Source organism: Salmo trutta, chromosome 12, assembly GCF_901001165.1.
Source record: "Salmo trutta chromosome 12, fSalTru1.1, whole genome shotgun sequence".
In the NCBI taxonomy this organism is placed as follows: domain Eukaryota; kingdom Metazoa; phylum Chordata; class Actinopteri; order Salmoniformes; family Salmonidae; genus Salmo; species Salmo trutta.
This window is the reverse complement of record NC_042968.1, coordinates 72,275,516-72,297,304: the sequence shown is the minus strand read 5'-3', so window position 1 is coordinate 72,297,304 and position 21,789 is coordinate 72,275,516. Positions and strand designations below refer to the sequence as shown.

Below are 21,789 nucleotides of genomic sequence, written 5' to 3'. Positions count from 1 at the left end.
CCAGAGATGTTCGATCGGTTTCAAGTCTGGGCTCTGGCTGGGCCACTCAAGGACATTCAGAGACATCCCGAAGCAACTCCTGCATTGTCTTGGCTGTGTGCTTATGGTCGCTGTCCTGTTGGAAGGTGAACCGTTGCCCTAGCCTGAGGTCCTGAGCGCTCTGGAGCAGGTTTTCATCAAGGTTATCTCTGTTCTTTGCTCCATTCATCTTTCCCTCGATCCTAACTGGTCTCCCAGTCCCTGCAGCTGAAAAACATCCCCACAGCATGATGCTGCCACCACCATGCCTCACCGCAGGGATGGTGCCAGGTTTCCTCCAGACGTGACGCTTGACATTCAGGCCAAAGAGTTTAATCTTGGTTTCATTAGACCAGAGAATCTTGCTTCTCATGGTCTGAGTCCTTTTTATGGCTTTTGGCAAACTCCAAGCGAGCTGTCATGTGCCTTTTACTGAAGAGTGGCTTCCGTCTGGCCACTCTTGATTGGTGGAGTGCTGCAGAGATGGTTGTCCTTCTGGAAGGTTCTCCCATCTCCACAGAGGAGCTCTGTCAGGGTGACCATCGGGTTCTTGGTCACCTCCCTGACAAAGGCCCTTCTCCCCCGATTGCTCAGTTTGGCCGGGCGGCCAGCTCTAGGAAGAGCCTTGGTGGTTCCAAACTTCTTCCATTTAAGAATGATGGAGGCCACTGTGTTCTTGGGGACCTTCAATACTGGCTTGATTGGTGGAGTGCTGCAGAGATGGTTGTCCTTCTGGAAGGTTCTCCCATCTCCAGAGAGGAGCTCTGTCAGGGTGACCATTGGGTTCTTGGTCACCTCCCTGACAAAGGCCCTTCTCCCCCGATTGCTCAGTTTGGCCGGGCGGCCAGCTCTAGGAAGAGCCTTGGTGGTTCCAAACTTCTTCCATTTAAGAATGATGGAGGCCACTGTGTTCTTGGGGACCTTCAATACTGCAGAAATGTTTTGGTACCCTTCTCCAGATCTGTGCCTCGACACAATCTTGTCTCGGAGATCTACAGACAATTCCTTCTACCTCATGGCTTGGTTTTTGCTCTGACATGCTTTGTCAACTGTGGGACCTTATATGGACAGGTGTGTGACTTTCCAAATCATGTCCACAGGTGGACTCCAATGAAGTTGTAAAAACAAATCAAGGATAATCAATGGAACAGGATACACCTGAGCTCAATTTCGAGTCTCATATCAAAGGGTCTGAATACTTATGTAAATAAGGTATTTCTGTTTTTTATTATCGACAATTTCGTAATGTTTGCAAATGTATTATAAATCTGTTTTCACTTCGTCATTATGGGGTATTGTGTGTAGATTGATGAAGAAACATAAATCATTTAATCAATTTTAGAATAAGGCTTCAACGTAACAAAATGTGGAAAAAGTCAAGGGATCTGAATAACTTTCGAATGCACTGTATGTGTGTGCATAAAAGCCAATTCATGCTTGATCCGAAGATGGAGAGTGTGATGCAATTGCGGAGCCGCCGGAGGTATGCAGAGGCCAAATTGAGCTCTGTACCGCGTTGCCGTGCGCCACCCCTATTTCTTAACAATGTGGACGCCTCCGTATAGCTCCGTATAGCACTGCATTGACATGATTGGTTGATGGTAGGTGGTGGCAGGAGATCCAAAGTAAAAACAAACTCACTTCCTTAACAACATCCTTCACAACAGCTCTGCTCGCAAGAAGTTTAAATGCCCTGAAAACTGCGGATGCTGTATTGCAGTAAATGCTGTATGGCCTCTGCAGAAGTCGGATTGACCATGCAGAGCATTTAGTTGTATAATTAATACAGTAACTATAACCTCATATAACATTCTCATAAGTCTACATAAATAAGACTATTTAAAGCCCACCATCAAATGAGCATGACAAGACACAATGCTAATAGTGCACGATGTTCATGATTGATGTTATGAGATGCATTATATGAAACACCATTTTATGAGGCCACGTGACATTATTTATGACACATTCATGATTTTGTAAAAACAATGTATAGGTCAGCCTGGAAGACTGGCTTGCACGGCTATCATATGTGTTACCTGATACAAGAGTATTAACCTGATCCATTCTCCAGCTCACATGCAACACTCAGTAATGTGTTAATTAAAAAACTATTTTATACATGGCTGTTTTTGTGTGTATAAGGTGAAGGAATTTACCTAACATGCATATTCTTTGATTCTAACATTTAAACATGAAAAAAAATATTGCTTAATTTTTGCATGTTTCATGAACAATGTTGGGGTAATGTGTTATAAAGTGACATGTTACTGTACTCTGATTACTTTTTTTGTGGTAAAGAAATAACCTAACACAGTAGTTCAGTTACTATGTTACTTTTTTAAATAAGTAACTACTTACTTTTACAATATTATTTCCCTTTTTCTTTGTTAGCACAAATAAAACATGAAAATCCCTCCCCATAGGCTACTGTACATTTGTCGTGCTCTTCCTGTTTCTACAAGAATGTTGTGGCGGGTAGCTGGCAGGGGCGGAAATCCTGGGGGGGACGGGGGGGACACGACCCCCCCATCCTGGGAAAAATATGATTTGTCCCCCCCAATATATCACTGAAACATAACTATGTCATTTAAATAATATTAATAATACGCAATGAAAGCCATTGTGCTGATTATAGACACTTAATAGCGCGTTTTTAAGTTTCAAAAGATTGCGACCCACCCTTTGCCTCACAATGGTTTGATCCACTGCCAGTTCCTTAGCTTGCTAGGTAACAGAGAGGTCGTATCTACTGTCTGAAAGGCACTCAATGCACGTAACTGACGTGAGGTTAATCCAGTCAATCGCGCACACACACTAGCTGAATATGCAGAGCTAGCACGCAAATATTAACTATTAAGCTAGCTAGTACCTATTCCATTTATGTGGCGTCGTCAAAGATGGAATCAGCATGCAGATGATGTAAGTTAGTGCTTCAAAGTCCCTGTGATAAGGTTAGCGATAAACTGAAATCCAAACTGAACAGAACTACACTCTCTTCTACCATTGTCTTAAATATATTTAATGGTCTCATTGCAAAAGCTAAATTGTCGCAAGGGAACTTTTATTTATTTAATTTCACCTTTATTTAACCCGGGTAGCAAAGATTATAGCAAACACCACTGAAACTGAATTGGTGCTCGCTAGCTTTGCAAATTCAGCTATTGTTGGAAGCCAGCCAATATGAAACAAACTATTAAAATTACAAAAGGTTGCAGCAAATGTTGTGTAAATGGTGAACTCATACAGCTGTCAACTCTTGTCATTTTAATCCGTTTCACATTTGCTAGCTACCTTTTAGATCGAAGCCCAAATAGAATGATTGAAGATGATAGAAGCCCATCTCCTACTGTAAATAACCTACACACTGTGTGTGTGTAGCCAGCCAGCCAGCCAGGTAGAAAAATGGCAGAAAAATAAAAGACGGACATCAGAGTATTTTTCAATACACCAAAACGCATAGTAAGAACCCTAGTAGCCTAATATCTCAAAGACTAGTTGATAACATGTTCATAAGAAAGAAATGAAATTCTAATGGAAATGTTTCACAATGATGTCATTAGGCAGAGCAGGCAACAGATGGTACACAGACAGCAGAGTTGGGGACAGATATGCAGGGACAGACTGGCAAAGACAGGGAGTCTCAGGTAAGTTTGTTGAGTCTTTGTTTGGCAACATTATGAAAGGTTCTCAATTTTTTTACTTGTAAAATAGGAACATAATTGTAAAATGCCATGGATACCCCCACTCTCAACTTAAACTGGTGACTGAACTAAGATTTGTTAAAGGCAATGGTATTGCTGTTGTGATTAGTTGTGTAGTTTTGGGTACCGGTAGTTAGGAGTACGGCAAACACCTTATTTCTTTGGTTCCTCAATATAAATTTACCATATTACAATGTAGGCTATGTGTTACAGCACTACCTTTGGTGTCCCCCTCAGGAATTGCTCTTGAGAAAATTTCATGTAATTGTCCCCTCCAAAGTTGATATCAGATTTTCGCCCCTGGTAGCTGGCATAGTAGCTGGTAGCTAGATAGCTAGCGAGATGGCAGAGACAATAGACTTTATCGTGGAATTATTCAAATTACTTCGAATTGGTAGTAGAAAAGCCAGTTGTCGTTGTATTTGAGCTCTCATTTTAATGTGCCCAGTTGGTTTTATATATGCATTTACAGTACTTATGTGTAAATAATTCAACAAAATCATTTATTTTAAGTATTGCAAAGGAGATATTGTGTCTGTCATTATTACTTGGTATAGCCCAGAGTTATAGATTAGGCTACGGATGGTAGGCCATGCAAGGCATTCAAAGGCAGTGTGCACCCTTTAATGAGCATAAGAATGAATGACCAACACATGCAAGGCATCTTCAGAGGGTTTTCTGTTTTTGGTAACTCAAAAGTAACGTAACAAGTTACTTTCCATAGTAAGTAACGTTGTAACTAGGGCTGTCCCCGACCCAAAAATATATTGGTCGCCTGAGAGTCGTCTGTTTTAACTTATATTTTTCCATATATAAACACACCCTATGTGTTTTAACAAAATCAACTATATGCACTGAGCTTGTCTAATACTTTAAGTGCACTGTTTGATGAAATAATTAAGACACATAAATGACTCAAGAGGGAGCCAGAGATCAAGATAACCAGAAGAAAAAACCTGTTCCCAACCGTCCCTCTTCCGCTCCTGCTGGCCTTTGACTTTTTCATGTGGAGGGCCAATTTACAATTTATCTTACCCTTTCTACTGATCTGCGTGCCAGTTATGATTTTCATAAGCACATTTTCATGGAACAGTTTCATTTAAATTATAATAACGTATTTTAGATATATTGCAAACTAGGTAAAAATAGCCTACATAAAGCCAACAAAACAAAAACAGGTGGAAAATATCTTGATATAAATAAATATCCTATAAATCACTGGCTACACATGGAGAATTGTTCATGTTCTCCAGTCGCATTCATCTCTCTACTCTGCATGTCTACAACGAACTTGAAACATTGTATCAACTATCAACTGGGTATGGCCTGCAACTGGGTCTAGCAAACTTGCAACATTGTATAAATTACTCTGGGGACTCAGAGTTTCCTGTGCCAGTGAGACAGACACAGCTGTATTTGTGCAAGGGATAAGAAGTCATCTTTTTTTATGACGTTTACACTGGATCAGAGCATGACATTTTTCCCATTCACACCGAGGGTCGGTGGTTATTGAAAGGAGTAGAGCTGGATTGATTTTTCAAATACATTGAGGAACTATTGTCATTCTTAATGGATGTAAAAACAGACTTTGCTTACTTGCTGTTTGAGGTGAATAAAAAAAATACTTTGAGAAGCTCCACAGCTCATTAGTGGTGGTGAGTTAAAACAATCAGACATCCCCAAATGAGCACATTTATACGTTTGCATGCAGGCCAGGTGGTTTAGGCCTACATGTATATGTAATCAGGTGCGTGTCCTTACTCAACAATATTACAGGAGCGCTCCCAACAAAATACAATTAATAAATTGACAACTCATAAATGGAATGAAATAAACCAAAACTTGTTTCTCACAAGTGTAGCATAGGTTGTGCACTCTGCAAACAACGTGTCCACTCCGACAATGAGAATGACAAAAGACTGGAATAATAATATATTGAATGCATTAACAGAAATTACCGTAACCAAACAAACATTGTATATAATAAATTATAGGAATTAATGGTAAATGTACTACTGGTGGTATATGTAATGGTGAGATGCTAGACACAAACAATCAAAGGGCAAACAATTCACACAATTAAGTTATGAAACAATGAATGCGCACAAATTGGCGGGAGAGAGCGTATTCTGGAGAGAGACAAGCCTGGTGCATCTAAGCCACAATCCCCTTCTTCTTGACTCAACATTTTAAATTATACCCAAGACACATTATTTTCACACCTACTGTAGGCCTAAGGAATATTCTCACTCTTGCCGATACCTGTCTAAGAGTGATGGACTGTGCCATCCCCGCGGCCTCCGCAATGGATTAGTCCAACAAGACAGGCGCGAATCAGACAGGTGTCTAGTGTGCCATGAATTTTTTGTTACAATTTTTGACTGCTGAACTAAAAAAATCTCAGTCGAACAACAACCTATGGACCAAAGAAATCGACCAGTTGACTAAATGGGGTCAGCCCTAGTTGTAACATAACGTGTTACTTTTAATGCAAGTAATGTTGTAACATAACAAGTTACTTTTAAAAGTAACGTTCCCCATCAGTGCTCATGAAGTGAGATGTTGCAAGGGAGCCCTTGCTTTGACATGAAAGGATATTCTCATAACAAGAGATAGTCAGAGAACTGGGCAGCACTTTATTTGATACAGTCCTGTAAAGTATTTCCTAGAAAACGACATTGCAACAATTGGCAGTTTGGCAGCTGTTGGTATTCATTGTCGGTATTCATTTTGGCCTGCTTTGTACGAGTTCATTTGAAATGGTTAAATACAACTGTCAACTTTACACCAAATGGAACTTGTGCTTATTTTCCATATGAAGTATTATAAACCAGGAGGACTATATATGGTAATAATGATGACAGCAGCTAGGCAGTTATGTAAGGGATAAATGCAGACATTCTGTACATTACCTTGGAAATAATGGACAACGTAGTGGAGTTAATTTTTCCAAGGTAATGTATAGAACAGAAGAGTTTATCCCGCTTATACCACAGTTACCAAATAAAACAATACTAAATCACACATTTACCTGTAGAAATAAAACATTTTCATTGATATTTTCATTTTTATAACAAATTCATACTTTCTCATCTTTTGGTTGCTAGAGACGCGACCCAGTCGTTCATTCGATTAGTTCTATATTTAAGGACGCAACCTAGATGTTAATTCTATATGTTCCATTACTGTGCTCGCTAGCAATGTTCTTATGCCTTGCTTGCTAGCTAGCCAACTAGCTACAGTTAACACAGTCATGGCGTCTGCAGACATAATAACAGCGAAGTAGCTGAATTTGTGTTTGCTTAAGCTGTTTTCTATTGACATTCATTTGGATACATCCGTAACAATGAGCAGATGATGCCCAATTTTGCCTGGCATAGTGCCTTCTCTCAGGACACTCATCGATACAAATAGTTTGTTGCTAGCAAACCTGCCAATATGACAACCAAATTAAAAAACTATCAGTTGCTGAAAACAGCTGGTCAAACTAGAAACATGTCGGAGGATTTGACAGCACAGCACCACTTGCGTCATGACTACCATAGAATTTCATGTTCATCATTCACCATGTTAGGTCATCCCAAAAATATGTCTCTACAAAAACAAATCAATTGCTAGTTAGCTAGCAATGTTTTTCTTTGTTGGACCTGCTTTTACAATGTATCCAATTTCGGTTTGTGTGGTTGTTGGTTTAGCTTTCTGTAACTTTGTAGCAATGGTCTGCATGTGTAGGTGTATATTGCATCATGATTGCAAGGTTTCCCAGTATCTTTTCCAACTGTCCCGATATCTTGTCCAACCGTCCTGTTATTTGGTTTTAATGTCCATTCTAGAATGCTCTTCTAGCCAATCAGAAACGAGTATTCAACAATGCTGTGGTATAACATGTATTATGTTATTTCTACAGGTATATGTGTGCTTAAGCATTGTTTTCTTTGGTAACTGTGGTATATGCGGGATAAACGCCTCCGTTCTGCACATTACCTTGGAATAATGAACTCCGCAAAGGGACTCGGCGGTCATCCATTATTTTCAAGGTGATGTATAGAATGTCGCATTTATCCCTTGCATATCAAAGTGAACACCAAGGAAATAGCTGGCAGTTAAACAAATGAGTAGCAGTTATACTAATATACAGTTACAGAGAACTGCATTATTAAGCACCAGTTGATACTTACTTCCGTATGGGTTGGCTGAGCGCCCATAGATCTGACTGTAGGCCTCTTCCGTGATCCCGTCGTACGGCTCTTCCTCAAACTCCTCATCCTCATTCTGGTAGGAGGTTGGGCTGTCCGTGGTAGGCAGGCTGGAGGCCCCAGGACTGGACCTCTCTCCCCCGGCCACTGGATAGGGCTGCATCCCCGGGAAGATGGTGGTTCCCCCCGCCCCCGTGTAGAACAATGAGCTTCCCTTGGAGAGCCGCCCTCCCAGCTCAGATGAAGAGGACCCTTTCTTATGGTGACTCAGGCTGGGCAACGGATCGCACCCCTCCAGTTTGATCCTCCGCGTGGGCTGCACCAGGGAGGGGGACCAGCCCGGCAGCCCCAGGATGGACGTCCCTGACCCGGCCAGTGTGTTATTACTGGGGCTCTGGGGCTCTGAGCCTGGTTGCTGCTCCTCCATGGCTGCCGTCTGAGAGTCACAGTGGGGCGAGTTGGCCTTAAACATCAGGTCCATGCCCCGCTCCACAATATGCTGGATCTGAAGATACCCGGCGGTGTACATCACCACCAGCTGCTCGCTGGCTGCCATGGTCAGCTTTCCCGTGTAGCAGAAGGATAATATCAGCTGGAAGCAGGCGGGAGTCACCGACGAGGGCAGCTCGAACTGACTCTTGGACGAGCTGCTGAACAGGTCTCGGAAGTAGAGGCTGCTGGCGGCTAGTACAGCCCGGTGGGCCTTGAAGGCCTGGCCTTTAACCAGGATGGAGACATCGCAGTACTGACCGAGCAGGCGCTGCTCATTGAGGGAGCCCAGCACCGTGCTGCCGAAGTTGGGGATCTCCAAGTGGAGCAGCTGGGACATGGTGGTGGAGGAAGAGGAGGTGGAGGAGGAAGAGGCTTCAGAGAGTCACCACAGACAAGGCCAGAGAAAGGGACATCTGTACAAGGAGAGAAGGAGGGATGGATTAGACAAATTGGAAAACTTGAGAAGAGAGGAGAATAGAGTATGTGAAAGACAGAGAGCAAAAAGAGAGGTGAGACAGATAAGTGAAACCGATGTGTGAAACAGACGGTACAGCGGGAAAGGGAGGAAGAGAGAGGGGGAAGTTGGAGAGAGAGCAGAAAGAGCCATATGAGAGAAGAATGTGTGAGTGAAGAGAGAGACATGGGAAAACTGCAGAAATATGGTACAAAAAAATAAATTAAGGTAATATGCAAAGTAAGTATTCAAACTAGTAGGCCTCAATGACCAAAGGAACAGTTAATATAATCAGTGTAATGATATAATTTACATGTATTTTTCCAACTCAATAAGTATGCTCCCATCACTTTGACTGTATAAACTAAGCTGTAGCCAGCAAGGAAACATGCATAATAACTAGAAACACCTAACTTCAGAGACACAAATAATTGTAACTTTGATAGCTCTTTTTACGATAACACCCAGTTACAGCCAGACATGCTCCCCAGACATATTTGCATACGTTCCTTCTTTCTATGAACCTTATCTCTGTGTTTTTCTCCACCACATACTCGCCAGTTTCATTATTGAGCAATGCTGCAGAAGGGTTTCCAAGAATACAAACGGAAAATTGTCAACCCCTCTCTACCCCCCTCCATAGACACACACACACACACACACACACACACACACACACACACACACACACACACACACACACACACACACACACACACACACACACACACACACACACACAGCCCTCTTCTCCTCTCTCTCTCTCTCTCTCTCTCTCTCTCTCACACACACTTGGATGGACGCAAGCACAAACACAAAAACACACACACACCTCCATCCCAGACAACTCTGACCTGTACAACCCAGTCCTTAGGAAAGGAGAGTGGACACACCATGAAGCTTTCGCACGCCAGGACCAGAAGAGAAGAAAGGAGGAGAGAGAAAAAAGCGCTCTGATGCTCTTCATCTGTCTCAAAGCCTTGCTCTCTGTCTCACTCAGCGCTCTGAGCTTTTCCCTCTCCCACTGTTTCTCTCTTTTAAAGATTTTCTCCCTCGCTCTCTCTCTCCTTTCACTCACCCTCACGCTCTTTCTCTCTCTCTTTCTCCCTCTGTCTCTCCCAGGGCTGAATTCAACAAGTGCTGCTGCAGCTGGAGAGAGCGCATCAATGATGAAGGGAGTGGGAGGCTCTCTGTGTGCAATCAATGCAGCATCTATACGTATGTCGCAGGGAGAGGGAGGGATGGAGCCAGGGAGCGAGATGGAGGGAGAGAGAGAGAAAAACACAGGCTACAGTTACAGACAGAGACAGAGACGGAGACTGGGCGAGGGAGGGAGGGGGTGGGCTGAGACAGAGGGAAAGTCATCTAAGGACAGTACGAGCAAAGAAAGACAATTGCGTTTGGAGCAACTTCAGCTCCTATCTTGATGTAGACAATGACCAAGAGAGAAAACATAATCAAATAACTAAGTAAATAAAATGAAAGTTAAATCAGAGAAAAAGGGGAGCAGAGAGAAAAGGAGTTAATTATATTGTCGGAAATTTGAAGTTGAAAGTAACACAGTCATTTGCTCTGAAATCTTCAATGCAATATCTTATTGAGAATGTGACTCACAAAAACAGCTCCTACTATTACCACTACTGATTCTGAATGATGGAAAAGATTGAACTTGCTAGCGTTTGTGCAAGTATTACGTTAGATTGTCCGTTTAAAATGCTGTGACTGTCTGTTGGGGGATTTCTAACATGAGTGAGTGAGTTCTCCCAGTGAGATGTCACTGAGTTCACTGTATTAGTTTGTTCAGGTAGACAACTTCCTCTGTTGTTGTCTGGCTACATTTTTGCACAGGCACTAAGCAGGGCTCCCGGACTGGTGTTTGGGATGGATTAGAGAAGGAAAAAGGACCCCAGACGTCATTGAGTTTGACAGAGGAAAGCCCAGGGAAAGGTTAGACAGCAGCTTACAGTACAGAGAGTGTCTCTGCTAAGGACTGTGAGGGAAGCTGTGAACATAAAACAACCATGACACAGACTGACACACGAGAGAGAGAGAGAGAGAGAGAGAGATAGAGAGAGAGAGAGAGAGAGAGAGAGAGAGAGAGAGAGAGAGAGAGAGAGAGAGAGAGAGAGAGAGAAGACAGGGAGATATGTGGTGTGGGGTGTGGGCAACATGAAATGTGTGTTTGTAAAAAGTTGGAGTTTCACTCGTAAATTACTCACTGCGTAGCTATGTAAACAACACCTGCTATGTAAACAACACCAGCATTTTTATCTCCCTCCCTCCCTCTCTAGCTCTCTCTCGCTCTCTCTCTCTTATACGCTCCCTCTCAGACAAAAACCCAGCCTGCCAGATGTAATGAAAAGATACCAAAACTGGGCAAACTTCTCACTTCACATCACCACAGGGAAAGAAAATGGAGAAGGGGAATCACACAGTCAGTTAGTGTGGTCACACATCAGCATTCATATTCCTGCCACAGCAGTGGTGATGTCTGTATAAAAAACTAAAACTCAGACGAGTTCTGTCCCATTTAACACCTGCATACCGTCATTGACATGCTTCCCTCATCCTGTCTGTCTGTCTGCCTGTCAGCACGCTGAAGCCTTAGGATACCTCCCCTCACTCCTGCTTTCTCTTTCCCCCTCCCTCTCTTCACACCACTTTCCCTCTGAGCTGCTGTCTTTCTGCCAATTAATGCACACGGGGCTGCAATGCAGTGAGTCCCGTGTGCACCACAGCACAGAGAGAAGTGAAGCATGCTGGGTATAGAGTCTACAGACATGCATGTACGTGCCAGCCTGGGCAGAGAGGGGGAGGGGGAGCCAGAAATATGTTGAGTCAGGCAGACGGGACGACACAGCACTGCGCACAGCACATCAGAGAAAGAGAGAGAGAGAGAGAGAGAGAGAGAGAGAGAGAGAGAGAGAGCGATGCCACATGACAAGAATAACAAGATACATTCATCAGAGAGAGAGAGTTAATGCGCTTGTGTGTCAGACAGGGTGTGTGTGTGTGTGTGTGTGTGTGTGTGCGCGCACATCCACTCTTTATGTGTCACTGTGAGTTATGAGTGTGTAGGTGTAGTTTATAGAATGGGAGATGACATTTGAATGCTTTTACTGCTCCTTCTAAATTTGTTGGAATGTGTTGTGGAAATTTGAATCAGGGCAGCACTCTGGGGCCTGGTGCTGATTACTTGTAGTAGCAGGCTGGAGTATTTGAATATGCAATACATGACAAGTAACAAAACACTGATACAATGATAGACAAGGACAGTCACACAAATGTAATACACAACGATACACAAACAATACAACAACAGAAATTATGTGTGGGTTAGAGTGTGTCTGTGTGTGAGTGTGTTTGTATGTGTGTCCCTTCACAGTCCCCGTCATTCCATGAGATGTTGTTTAATCCGTTTTTAAAGGTAATTTTACTGTTTGCTTGAGTAATTGGAGACAGAAGGGAGTTCCATGCGATCATGGATCTGTATAATACAGTGCGATCCCGTGAATTTGTTTTGTACTTAGGGAAGAGACCCCTGGTGACATGTCTTGTGGGTTATGTATGGATATCTTAGCTGAATGTTATTTGATTATGCAGACAATCTGGAATAGTCATCACAGTAATATTTCTCATAAAAACTAGGAGAGATGCAGTTCGTTTCCCGTCAAGCCTCAAGCAGGAAAGACTAGCAGGCGTGTTGTTGATGTTAGTTCTGTAGGTGCAGTTAACGGCAAGGTGTGCTGCTCTAGCTTTGCTAGGTCTTTTTTTGCTGCACTTGACCATATTACCGGACAATAATCAAGATGGGACAAGACCAGAGCCTGAACAACTAGTACAGTTGATCTTTGAGTCAAAAAGGCAGAGCATCTTTTTATAACAGACAGTCCCCTCCCCATCTTCACAACAACTCTGTCAATATGACTTGACCATGATAACTGACCATCCAATCCTATACCTTTTTATTTATTTCACCTTTATTTAACCAGGTAGGCCAGTTGAGAACAAGTTCTCGTTTACAACTGAGACCTGGCCAAGATAAAGCAAAGCAGTGCAGCTGTATTCATCGACCTGGCCAAGGCTTTCGACTCTGTCAATCACCACATTCTTACCGGCAGACTCAACAGCCTTGGTTTCTCAAATGACTGCCTCGCCTGGTTCACCAACTACTTCTCAGATAGAGTTCAGGGACCTCTGGCAGTCTCTATGGGGGTGCCACAGGCTTCAATTCTCGGGCTGACTCTCTTCTCTGTATACGTCAATGATGTCGCTCTTGCTGCTGGTGATTCTCTGATCCACCTCTACGCAGATGACACCATTCTGTATACCTCTGGCCCTTCTTTGGACACGATGTTAACTAACCTCCAGACGAGCTTCAATGCCATACAATTCTCCTTCCATGGCCTCCAACTGCTCTTAAATGCAAGTAAAACTGAATGCATGCTCTTCAACCGATCGCTACCACTCCTGCCCGCCCGTCCAGCATCACTACTCTGGACGGTTCTGACTTAGAATATGTGGACAACTACAAATACCTAGGTGTCTGGTTAGACTGGAAACTCTGATTCCAGAATCAAGCATCTCCAATCCAAAATTAAACCTAGAATCTGCTTCCTATTTCGCAACAAAGCATCCTTCACTCATGCTGCCAAACATACCCTCGTAAAACTGACTATCCTACCGATCCTTGACTTCGGCGATGTCATTTACAAAAAATCCTCCAACACTCTACTCAGCAAATTGGATGCAGTCTATCACAGTGCCATCCGTTTTGTCACCAAAGCCCCATATACTACCCACCACTGCGACCTGTACGCTCTCGTTGGCTGGCACTCGCTTCATATTCATCGCCAAACCCACTGGCTCCAGGTCATCTATAAGTCTTTGCTAGGTAAAGCCCCGCCTTACCTCTGCTCACTGGTCACCATAGCAGCACCCACCTGTAGCACGCGCTCCAGCAGGTATATTTCACTGGTCATCCCCAAAGCCAATTCCTCCTTTGGCTGCCTTTCCTTCCAGTTCTCTAATGCCAATGACTGGAACAAACTGCAAAAATCACTGAAGCTGGAGACTCATATCTCCCTCACTAACTTTAAGCACCAGTTGTCAGAGCAGCTCACAGATCACTGCACCTGTACAAAGCCCATCTGTAAATAGCCCATCCAACTACCTCATCCCCATACTGTTATTTATTTTGCTCCTTTGCACCCCAGTATCTCTACTTGCATATTCATCTTCTGCATATCTATCACTCCAGTGTTTAATTACTATATTGTAATTATTTCGCCACTATGGCCTATTTATTGCCTTACCTCCCTTATCCTACCTCATTTGCACACACTGTATATAGACTTTTCTGTTGTATTATTGACTGTATGTTTGTTCATTCCATGTGTAACTCTGTGTTGTTGTTTGTGATGCACTGCACTGCTTTGCTTTATCCAGGTCGCAGTTGTAAATGTGAACATTTTCTCAACTAGCCTACCTTGTTAACTCTTTAGGGATAGGGGGCAGCATTGGGAAGTTGGGATGAAAAGCGTGCCCAGAAGCTACAATATGCATATAATAGTAGTAGTAGATTTGGATAGAAAGCACTCTAAGGGGGGCCGTCTGCTCCTGCTGACTCCATTTCAAGGTGAGTGATTCTGTAATGCGTCTGTGTGTAGCTGGTGTAGATAAGTCAGGCGCAGGACAGCAGATATGAGTAATGTTCGCAATTTTACTCAACAATAATCACAATACACGTCAATAAATCCAAAGCCACAATTACGGACCGCAATACAATAAACAATCACTCACAAACAAACATGGGGGAACAGAGGGTTAAATAATGAACAAGTAATTTGGGGATTGAAACCAGGTGTGTAAGACAAGGATAAAACAAATGGAAAATGAAAAGTGGATCGGCGATGGCTAGAAGGACGGTGGCGTCGACCGCTGAACGCCGCCCGAACAAGGAGAGGGACCAACTTCGGCGGAAGTCGTGACAGTCTTAGCGAATGTTTTGAGCCAAATGCAATGCTTTTAGTTTTAGATGTACAGTATTTAAGACCATTTTATTACTAATCACCCATTCTGATACTGACTGTAACTCCTTACTTAGAATTTCAGTGAGCTCACTGGCTTTGGGTGCTGACATGTAGAGTGTGGAATCATCTGCATACACAGTCATTCTAGCTTTGTGTAAAACCAGTGGCAAATCATGTAAAAATAGAGAAGAGTAACAGCCCAAGGTAACTGCCCTGAGGGACACCGCACTGTACATATCTGATGTTGCAGTAGCTTCCATTGAAGAAAACTCTCTGGGTTCTATTGGATAAATAACTTTCCAACTATGTGATGGCAGGTGATGTAAAGCCATAGCAAGTGAGTTTCTTCAATAACATCAAAGGCTGCACTGACATCTAACAATACAGTTCCAACTATCATCTTATTATCCATTTATTTTAACCAATCATCTGTCATCTGAGTCAGTGCAGTACAAGTTGAGTGCCATTCTCTATATGCATGCTGAAAGCCAGTAGTTAACTGAAAAATAGCATTGTATTTGGACAGAGATAGGCATAATATGGAGAAAAAAATAAGTAAAATTCAAACATTGTTTAGCTAATAGAGTCCAATAATCAGGCACTTGTGAGTTTCAGTTGATGTACGTGTGTGTGATGTTGGACTGAAGCTACTGACCCAGAAGTTTGCCTTTCTCTCTCACCCAGGCTTTTGGGCAGGAGGGTGGACAATGAGCTTGTCGTAGCAGATTTAAGCAATGTCCCCATGTTCTCTGGCAGCTTTCATAGCTGGGATAAGTTATTTCCACCTCTGGCGCACAGCTTCAGAGAAGTCCTCATTGAGGAAGATTTTGGTTCCTCTGAAGTTCTTGGCTCTCTCCATAACAGCCATATTGTCCTTGAACCTTAGGAACTTGACCACTATCAGCCTGGGTATGTCACCTGGGCTGGTTACAGGCGCTCCACCTCAATATTCCTATGATCCATCTGCAGCCTTTCGGTGATCATTTTTCTCACTTTCTCCTCAGACTCCATCCAGGTCTCATATGGAGATGCTGGTACATAACTGTGGGAAGCAGAGGTGCTGCAGCACCCACAGAAAAATCTGAATAAGTAGTCCTGTATTAGCGGACCGATATAGCCGTCTGTAGCGCAGGTAACATATTTTCCTGTTGCTGTAACAATTGCTTGTAGACATATTTTGTTGATTTAAAAGATCACACACCTGTGATAGGGAAACACTGTCCTCTCCATTACTCCAACCTTCTTTAAATTTGAACGGCATGATGGTAGCAACATTGGCTTACGCTAGAACTCCACACAATTCCTGCCAGCAAGCTCACAGGGGCCAATGGAAACAGCAACAAACAGCAGGGATTTAAACTGCCACAAGCCCGGGAATATCCGCGGTCCCAGCCACAAGGGCTAACCACGTCACGGGCTGTGTTCAAACTGTCAAGGAAACCTGGCTAGCTCAATAGCTAGCAGATAGGCTAGCTGCTTCGCCAAGTAGCAGCTCTTCAGACTTTAGGGTTTGGCAGTGTCCCGGGACAAATAGTAGCTGTCTCTGTAACTGAAGTACCCGTCCCAGCAAAGATTTTAATTTGATCAGTATTTTGTTGCTGAGAATTTTCCTGCACAGCAGGAAATGCAAACTTGTAGTGTATTCGAGTTTCAAAAATGATCTAAAGTTTGTAATTTCCACTTTAAAATTTCAGACTTGATTTGCCCTCATGAAAAATGTATCAACCCCAACAAAAATGTCCATTAATTATAATCCACATAATAATTAAACATTTCTGTTGCAGGAGGAGTATTTTCCTGCTGTAGCAAACTGGCTCAAATTAAGATCCTACATATGTAGGCTTAACACAATATATGTTTTAATGCATATAGTGCAGCAGCACCTTTCAATGCTTATAATGTGTGTTATTCTATATCCCTTCGAGGATAGATACAAGTCAATTAAAATTCTATACAATGTTAAACAGAGGCAAACATAGGCTAACAGCTTTCCAGCACAAAGTCTAGTCACTGCTATAATGGCGAGGCTATACATTCTCAATATGTGTCACACCCTGATCTGTTTCACCTGTCTTTGTGATTGTCTCCACTCCCCTCCAGGTGTAGCTCATCTTCCCCATTATCCCTGTGTATTTATACCGGTGTTCTCTGTTTGTCTGTTGCCAGTTCGTCTTGATTGTCAAGCCTACCAGCGTTTTTGTTCTCAGCTCCTGCTTTTCCCCAGTCTCTCTTTTCTCGTCCTCCTGGTTTTGACTCTTGCCTGCCCCTGACCCTGCCCGCCTGACCACTCTGCCTGCCCCTGAGTCTGCCTGCCGTCCTGTACTTTTGCCCCACCTCTGGATTACCGACCTCTGCCTGACCTGACCCTGAGCCTGCCTGCCATCCTGTACCTTTGCCCCACCTCTGGATTACCGACCTCTGCCTGACCTGACCCTGAGCCTGCCTGCCGTCCTGTACCTTTGCCCCTGTTGCTGTAATAAACATTGTTACTTTGACACAGTCTGCATCTGGGTCTTACCTTTATCCTGATAATATGAACAATCCCTCTCTATAAATATTCAGATACTGCAGTTGTTCTCATGTCTAAAGTTTAACAGACAACAGATTCCATCTACATTGTTGAGACGGTTGGCTCCATGGCAACAGTTCTACCAATCGGGAGAGAGCCTCAGCTCTGTCTGAGAGGAGCATTATGGTATGCATTGAGAGAAGTGTGAGAGAGAGAGAGAGAGAGTGAAAGAGAAAGATAGAAAGGAGGAACAAAGGAGAGGTGTCTGAGTGCTTATAGCTGCCTATAATACAACGTCAGGCTTTGTTTGACTACTCCCCTGGGAGAAGTTGTCTGCGCAAAGTCAATGTCAGATAATTTATTTTTGTCGTTGGAATCGTTTTGTGAATTACGGCTTGTGTAATATGCATACAGTGATTTGTTTGTTGTTGGTATGAATATTGTTTCGTTTTTTTTGTTCAAAGCTTTCTTAGCTGTCTCTAAGTTCTCGTTATCATCACAATGGCTACATATACAACACAACGTACAGTGTAAACGTAGAGAGCATAACACATATTTATCATATTCATACAACACAACATCCATATATTCCCTAACTAGTCTGGTGCATAGCCTTATAGTTATTGTAGTAACTAACTACTATTTCTCTCAACCAATACACTCACATCTCAACCACCCTCCACTTGAGTCTCTCAACACAGGTTTCTGACAGTGTACTCCTAGGGAGTAAAATCAGTAGAGGGACTGCCAGTGAGTGTGCTAATGGACTCCAAGTGGGCGTAGGAGCTAAACAAACAAACATTCACAGCAGCCCCACTGACAATGAATACAGCATGAGAGAGAGGGGATGGAGGATGACAAAGGGAGAGAGAGAAAGAGAGAGGGGGTGGAACAGGGGAGACAGCGAGAGGTATGTAAAAAGGGGGACAGAGTGATAGAGGCAGAGACATAAAAAGAGAAACAGACAGAGAAAATTACCTAGGTGAAGAGAGAGATAACACAAAAAATGCCATTAGAGTGCTTGAAGAAGACAGCAGTAGAGAACTCAGTATTACAATGGAGAATTGAGCAGGTTATTCCCTTCCGTCCAGGGAAAACCAAACCTGAGGAGTGGGTGTGTGTGCTAACATGAGCGTGTGTATCAGCTGTGTATCAAGGGCAGCATAAGTCCCATGTGATCTAATAACAGCTACAGTAAGACGAGTCATTGTCACAGAGTCTATATCATAGACCAGGGGTACTCAACTCTTACCCTACGAGGCCTGCTGGTTTTCTGATCTACTTGATAGTTAATTGCACACACATGGTGTCCCATGTTTAAATCAGTCCCTGATTAGATGGGAACAATGAAAAAATGCAGTGGAACTGGCTTCGACGTTCAGAGTTGAGTTTGAGGGTCATAGACCTTGTGCGAATCAGGTGCTAGAATAAACTCACAAATACACTACATGACCAAAAGTATAACAGCCTCCACTCTTGTGGGACGGCTTTCCACTAGATGTTGGAACATTGCTGTGGGGACTTGCTTCCATTCAGCTACAAGAGCGTTAGTGAGGTCTGGCACTGATGTTGGGCGATTAGGCCTGGCTCGCAGTCTGCGTTCCAATTCATCCCAAGGGTGTTCGATGGGGTTGAGGTCAGGGCTCTGTGCAGGCCAGTCAAGTTCTTCCACACCGATCTCAACAAACCATTTGTGTATGGACCTCGCTTTGTGCACAGGGGAATTGTCATGAAAAAACAGGAAAGGGCCTTCCCCAAACTGTTGCCACAAAGTTGGAAGCCCAGAATTGTCTAGAATGTCTATGCTGTAGCGTTAAGATTTCCCTTCACTGGAACTAAGAGGCCTAATCCAAATCAACTGCCCCAGACCATTATTTCTCCTCCACAAAAACTTTACAGTTGGCACTATGCATTCTGTGAGCTTGTGTGGCCTACCACTTCGCAGCTGAGTCGTTGTTGCTTCTAGACGTTTCCACAGGGCAGACATTTGACAAACTGACTTGTTGTAAAAGTGGCATCCTATGACGGTGCCAATGTTTGTCTATGGAGATTGCATAGCTGTGTGCTTGATTTTATACACCAGTCAGCAATGAGTGTGGCTGAAATAGCTGAATTCACAAATTTGAAAGGTGTCCACATACTTTTGGTGACGTAGTGTATGTACATTATTCCATGGTCAAATATTTAGGGCATTCATGGAGAGACTTTCAAAAGATTCCTTTAGCAATATGATCTTTATAAGATCTATATTAATACATCATCAAAGCAGGCTTATGTATTCCTCGTGATTGTAAAACTGCAGGAACTATATAATCTAGTGTGATGGAAAATGTTATTGTGTGAAGAGACAGCCTTGAAAATGTTAATCTTGTCTTTTGTGTCATAAATAATCCTTGGTTCCTGCCTGTGCTTGGTAAAGATATGAGAGGGGGCGACATGACCCCCTCCTTAGGACCATCTGGCAGAACACCCAGAATATGTTCTATAAGTTAATATAGGAGACGGTGCCAGACACATGCAGGAACTAACCCTATGAACCATGCCCATGTAACGTGTCTGTAACCAGTATATAAGAGAACTAACAGGCCTGCCCCGACGGAGCTCACTTCAGACCAGGTACTTTATGCATCTAAGTTTGACTGGGAGCTCTCCAGCTTGCTGTTAATAAACAATGATTCATTTAAGATTGACTTCGAGTGTGCCTGTGTAGAATTTCCACGACACTAGCATCAATATCCTCTTATAGCAATCTAGCCAGGGACACAAACGTTTTCTGTTCTAATCAGCAAACCTGCTGATTAGAAGGTCCTGTGACTGTATTTTCAACAAGCAACTATCAGGAAATAACACTGATGAAATGTTTTCACACTTTGACAGTGTTTGTTTCATCAGCTGTTGTACAATATGATACAAAACACAAGGAAAATCCTTTTGACTGCACTGGGCCTTTAAGGACAGGGGGGTCAACACTACAGACTCGGGCCTGCAGAATGTTACTGTCTCATACAGGGATGCAGTTTCCACTCGGTCTGAGGTAATGGGAGGTGTGTGTGTGGGTGGGTGGGAGGGGCATATGTTGTGTGTGTGTGTGTGTGTGTGTGTGTGTGTGTGTGTGTGTGTGTGTGTGTGTGTGTGTGTGTGTGTGTGTGTGTGTACGAGCGGTGGCGAGAAAGTGTAGCATGTATGCATGTGTATGAGAGTAAGTTGGTGTGAGTTTGAAAGAGAGAGCGAGAGAGAGTGTAGGCGTGTGCCTGAGTATGTTCTTGTTTGTGTACAGTATGACACAGAGAGAAACGAGTGTAGGCGTGTGTGTGCGTGTGTGTGTGTGTGTGTGTGTGTGTGTGTGTGTGTGTGTGTGTGTGTGTGTGTGTGTGTGTGTGTGTGTGTGTGTGTGTGTGTGTGTGGAGGACAGAATTGGGTACAGCATCCTCTGCAGGGTAAGAGGACTCTATAACTCAATGTACAAAAAAACTCTGCTGTGTTCCTGTGCCATTGAGTCACCTGTTTTTAAGGACGGAACGCCCTGATTCTATATGAGTCAGCAGAAGAGAGGGGGAGAGGGAAATGAGATTAAAAAAAACACAGAGATACATGGTATATGAAGGGAAAGTGAGTGAGTGAGTGAGTGAGTGAGTGAGTGAGTGAGTGAGTGAGTGAGTGAGTGAGAGAAAGAAAAAGAGAGAAGAGAGAAAAAGAGAGGGAAGAGGCACATAGTGATGAATGAGAAAGACAAACTGTTGTAGGCTATATCCAGTCTCGAAATTGGAGAGTGACTGAGTGAGAGAGAAGACAAAAAAAGACAAAGAGAGAGAGAGTGAAAGACAGAAAACATGCTAGTCAGGTCAGCAGAGCACAAACATAACCTCCATTCTCAGCTGAGTGAATTACTGTATATCATGTGATGCACGTCTGACAGAGTGGGGCAACATGGCTGCTGATGCGCAAAGTGAAAGGAGGACACATCATTCAGCATCACCGGTCACTGTCGGCACACCGAAACGTACACAACACCCTCAGTATACTTCTGAACTGGAGCACAGAGAATTGGTTGCAGATAAACTACTGTAAACCTGCAGGAAATATTGAATTCCATATCCCGCAAGGTCTATTATATAACCTACAGATTTTCCATGATAAGGACTTGGCAAACTTATGCTGTACTTTGCTGTGGGTCCACCCATGCCTCTAAAAATATACTGAACAAAAATATAAACACAACATGTAAAGTGTTGGTCCCTTGTTTCATGAGCAGAAATAAAAGATCCCAGAAATGTTCCATACACACAAAAATCGTATTTCTCTTATATCTCTCAGACTTGCACAAATTTGTTTACATCCTTGTTAGTGGTGTGGCATATCAAGAAGCTGATTAAACAGCATGATC

The 21,789-nt window shown here is 43.2% G+C and overlaps 1 protein-coding gene across 4 annotated transcripts in view; it reads right to left on the bottom strand.

Annotated features, from left to right (window-relative positions):
* LOC115204098 (nucleus accumbens-associated protein 2) overlaps positions 1-21,789 on the bottom strand; it is a 53,319-nt gene that overhangs the window by 9,661 nt on the left and 21,869 nt on the right. For 2 of the 4 annotated variants that reach the window (XM_029769415.1, XM_029769412.1), the window contains exon 2: positions 7,901-8,823. In XM_029769415.1, the coding sequence (XP_029625275.1) occupies positions 7,901-8,747 (847 nt within the window). In that variant the 5' untranslated portion in view covers positions 8,748-8,823. Of the gene's footprint in view, positions 1-7,900; positions 8,824-9,757; positions 9,862-9,942; positions 10,069-21,789 lie in introns of those variants that run through there. The other 2 variants (XM_029769413.1, XM_029769414.1) reach the window with 2 other exon arrangements.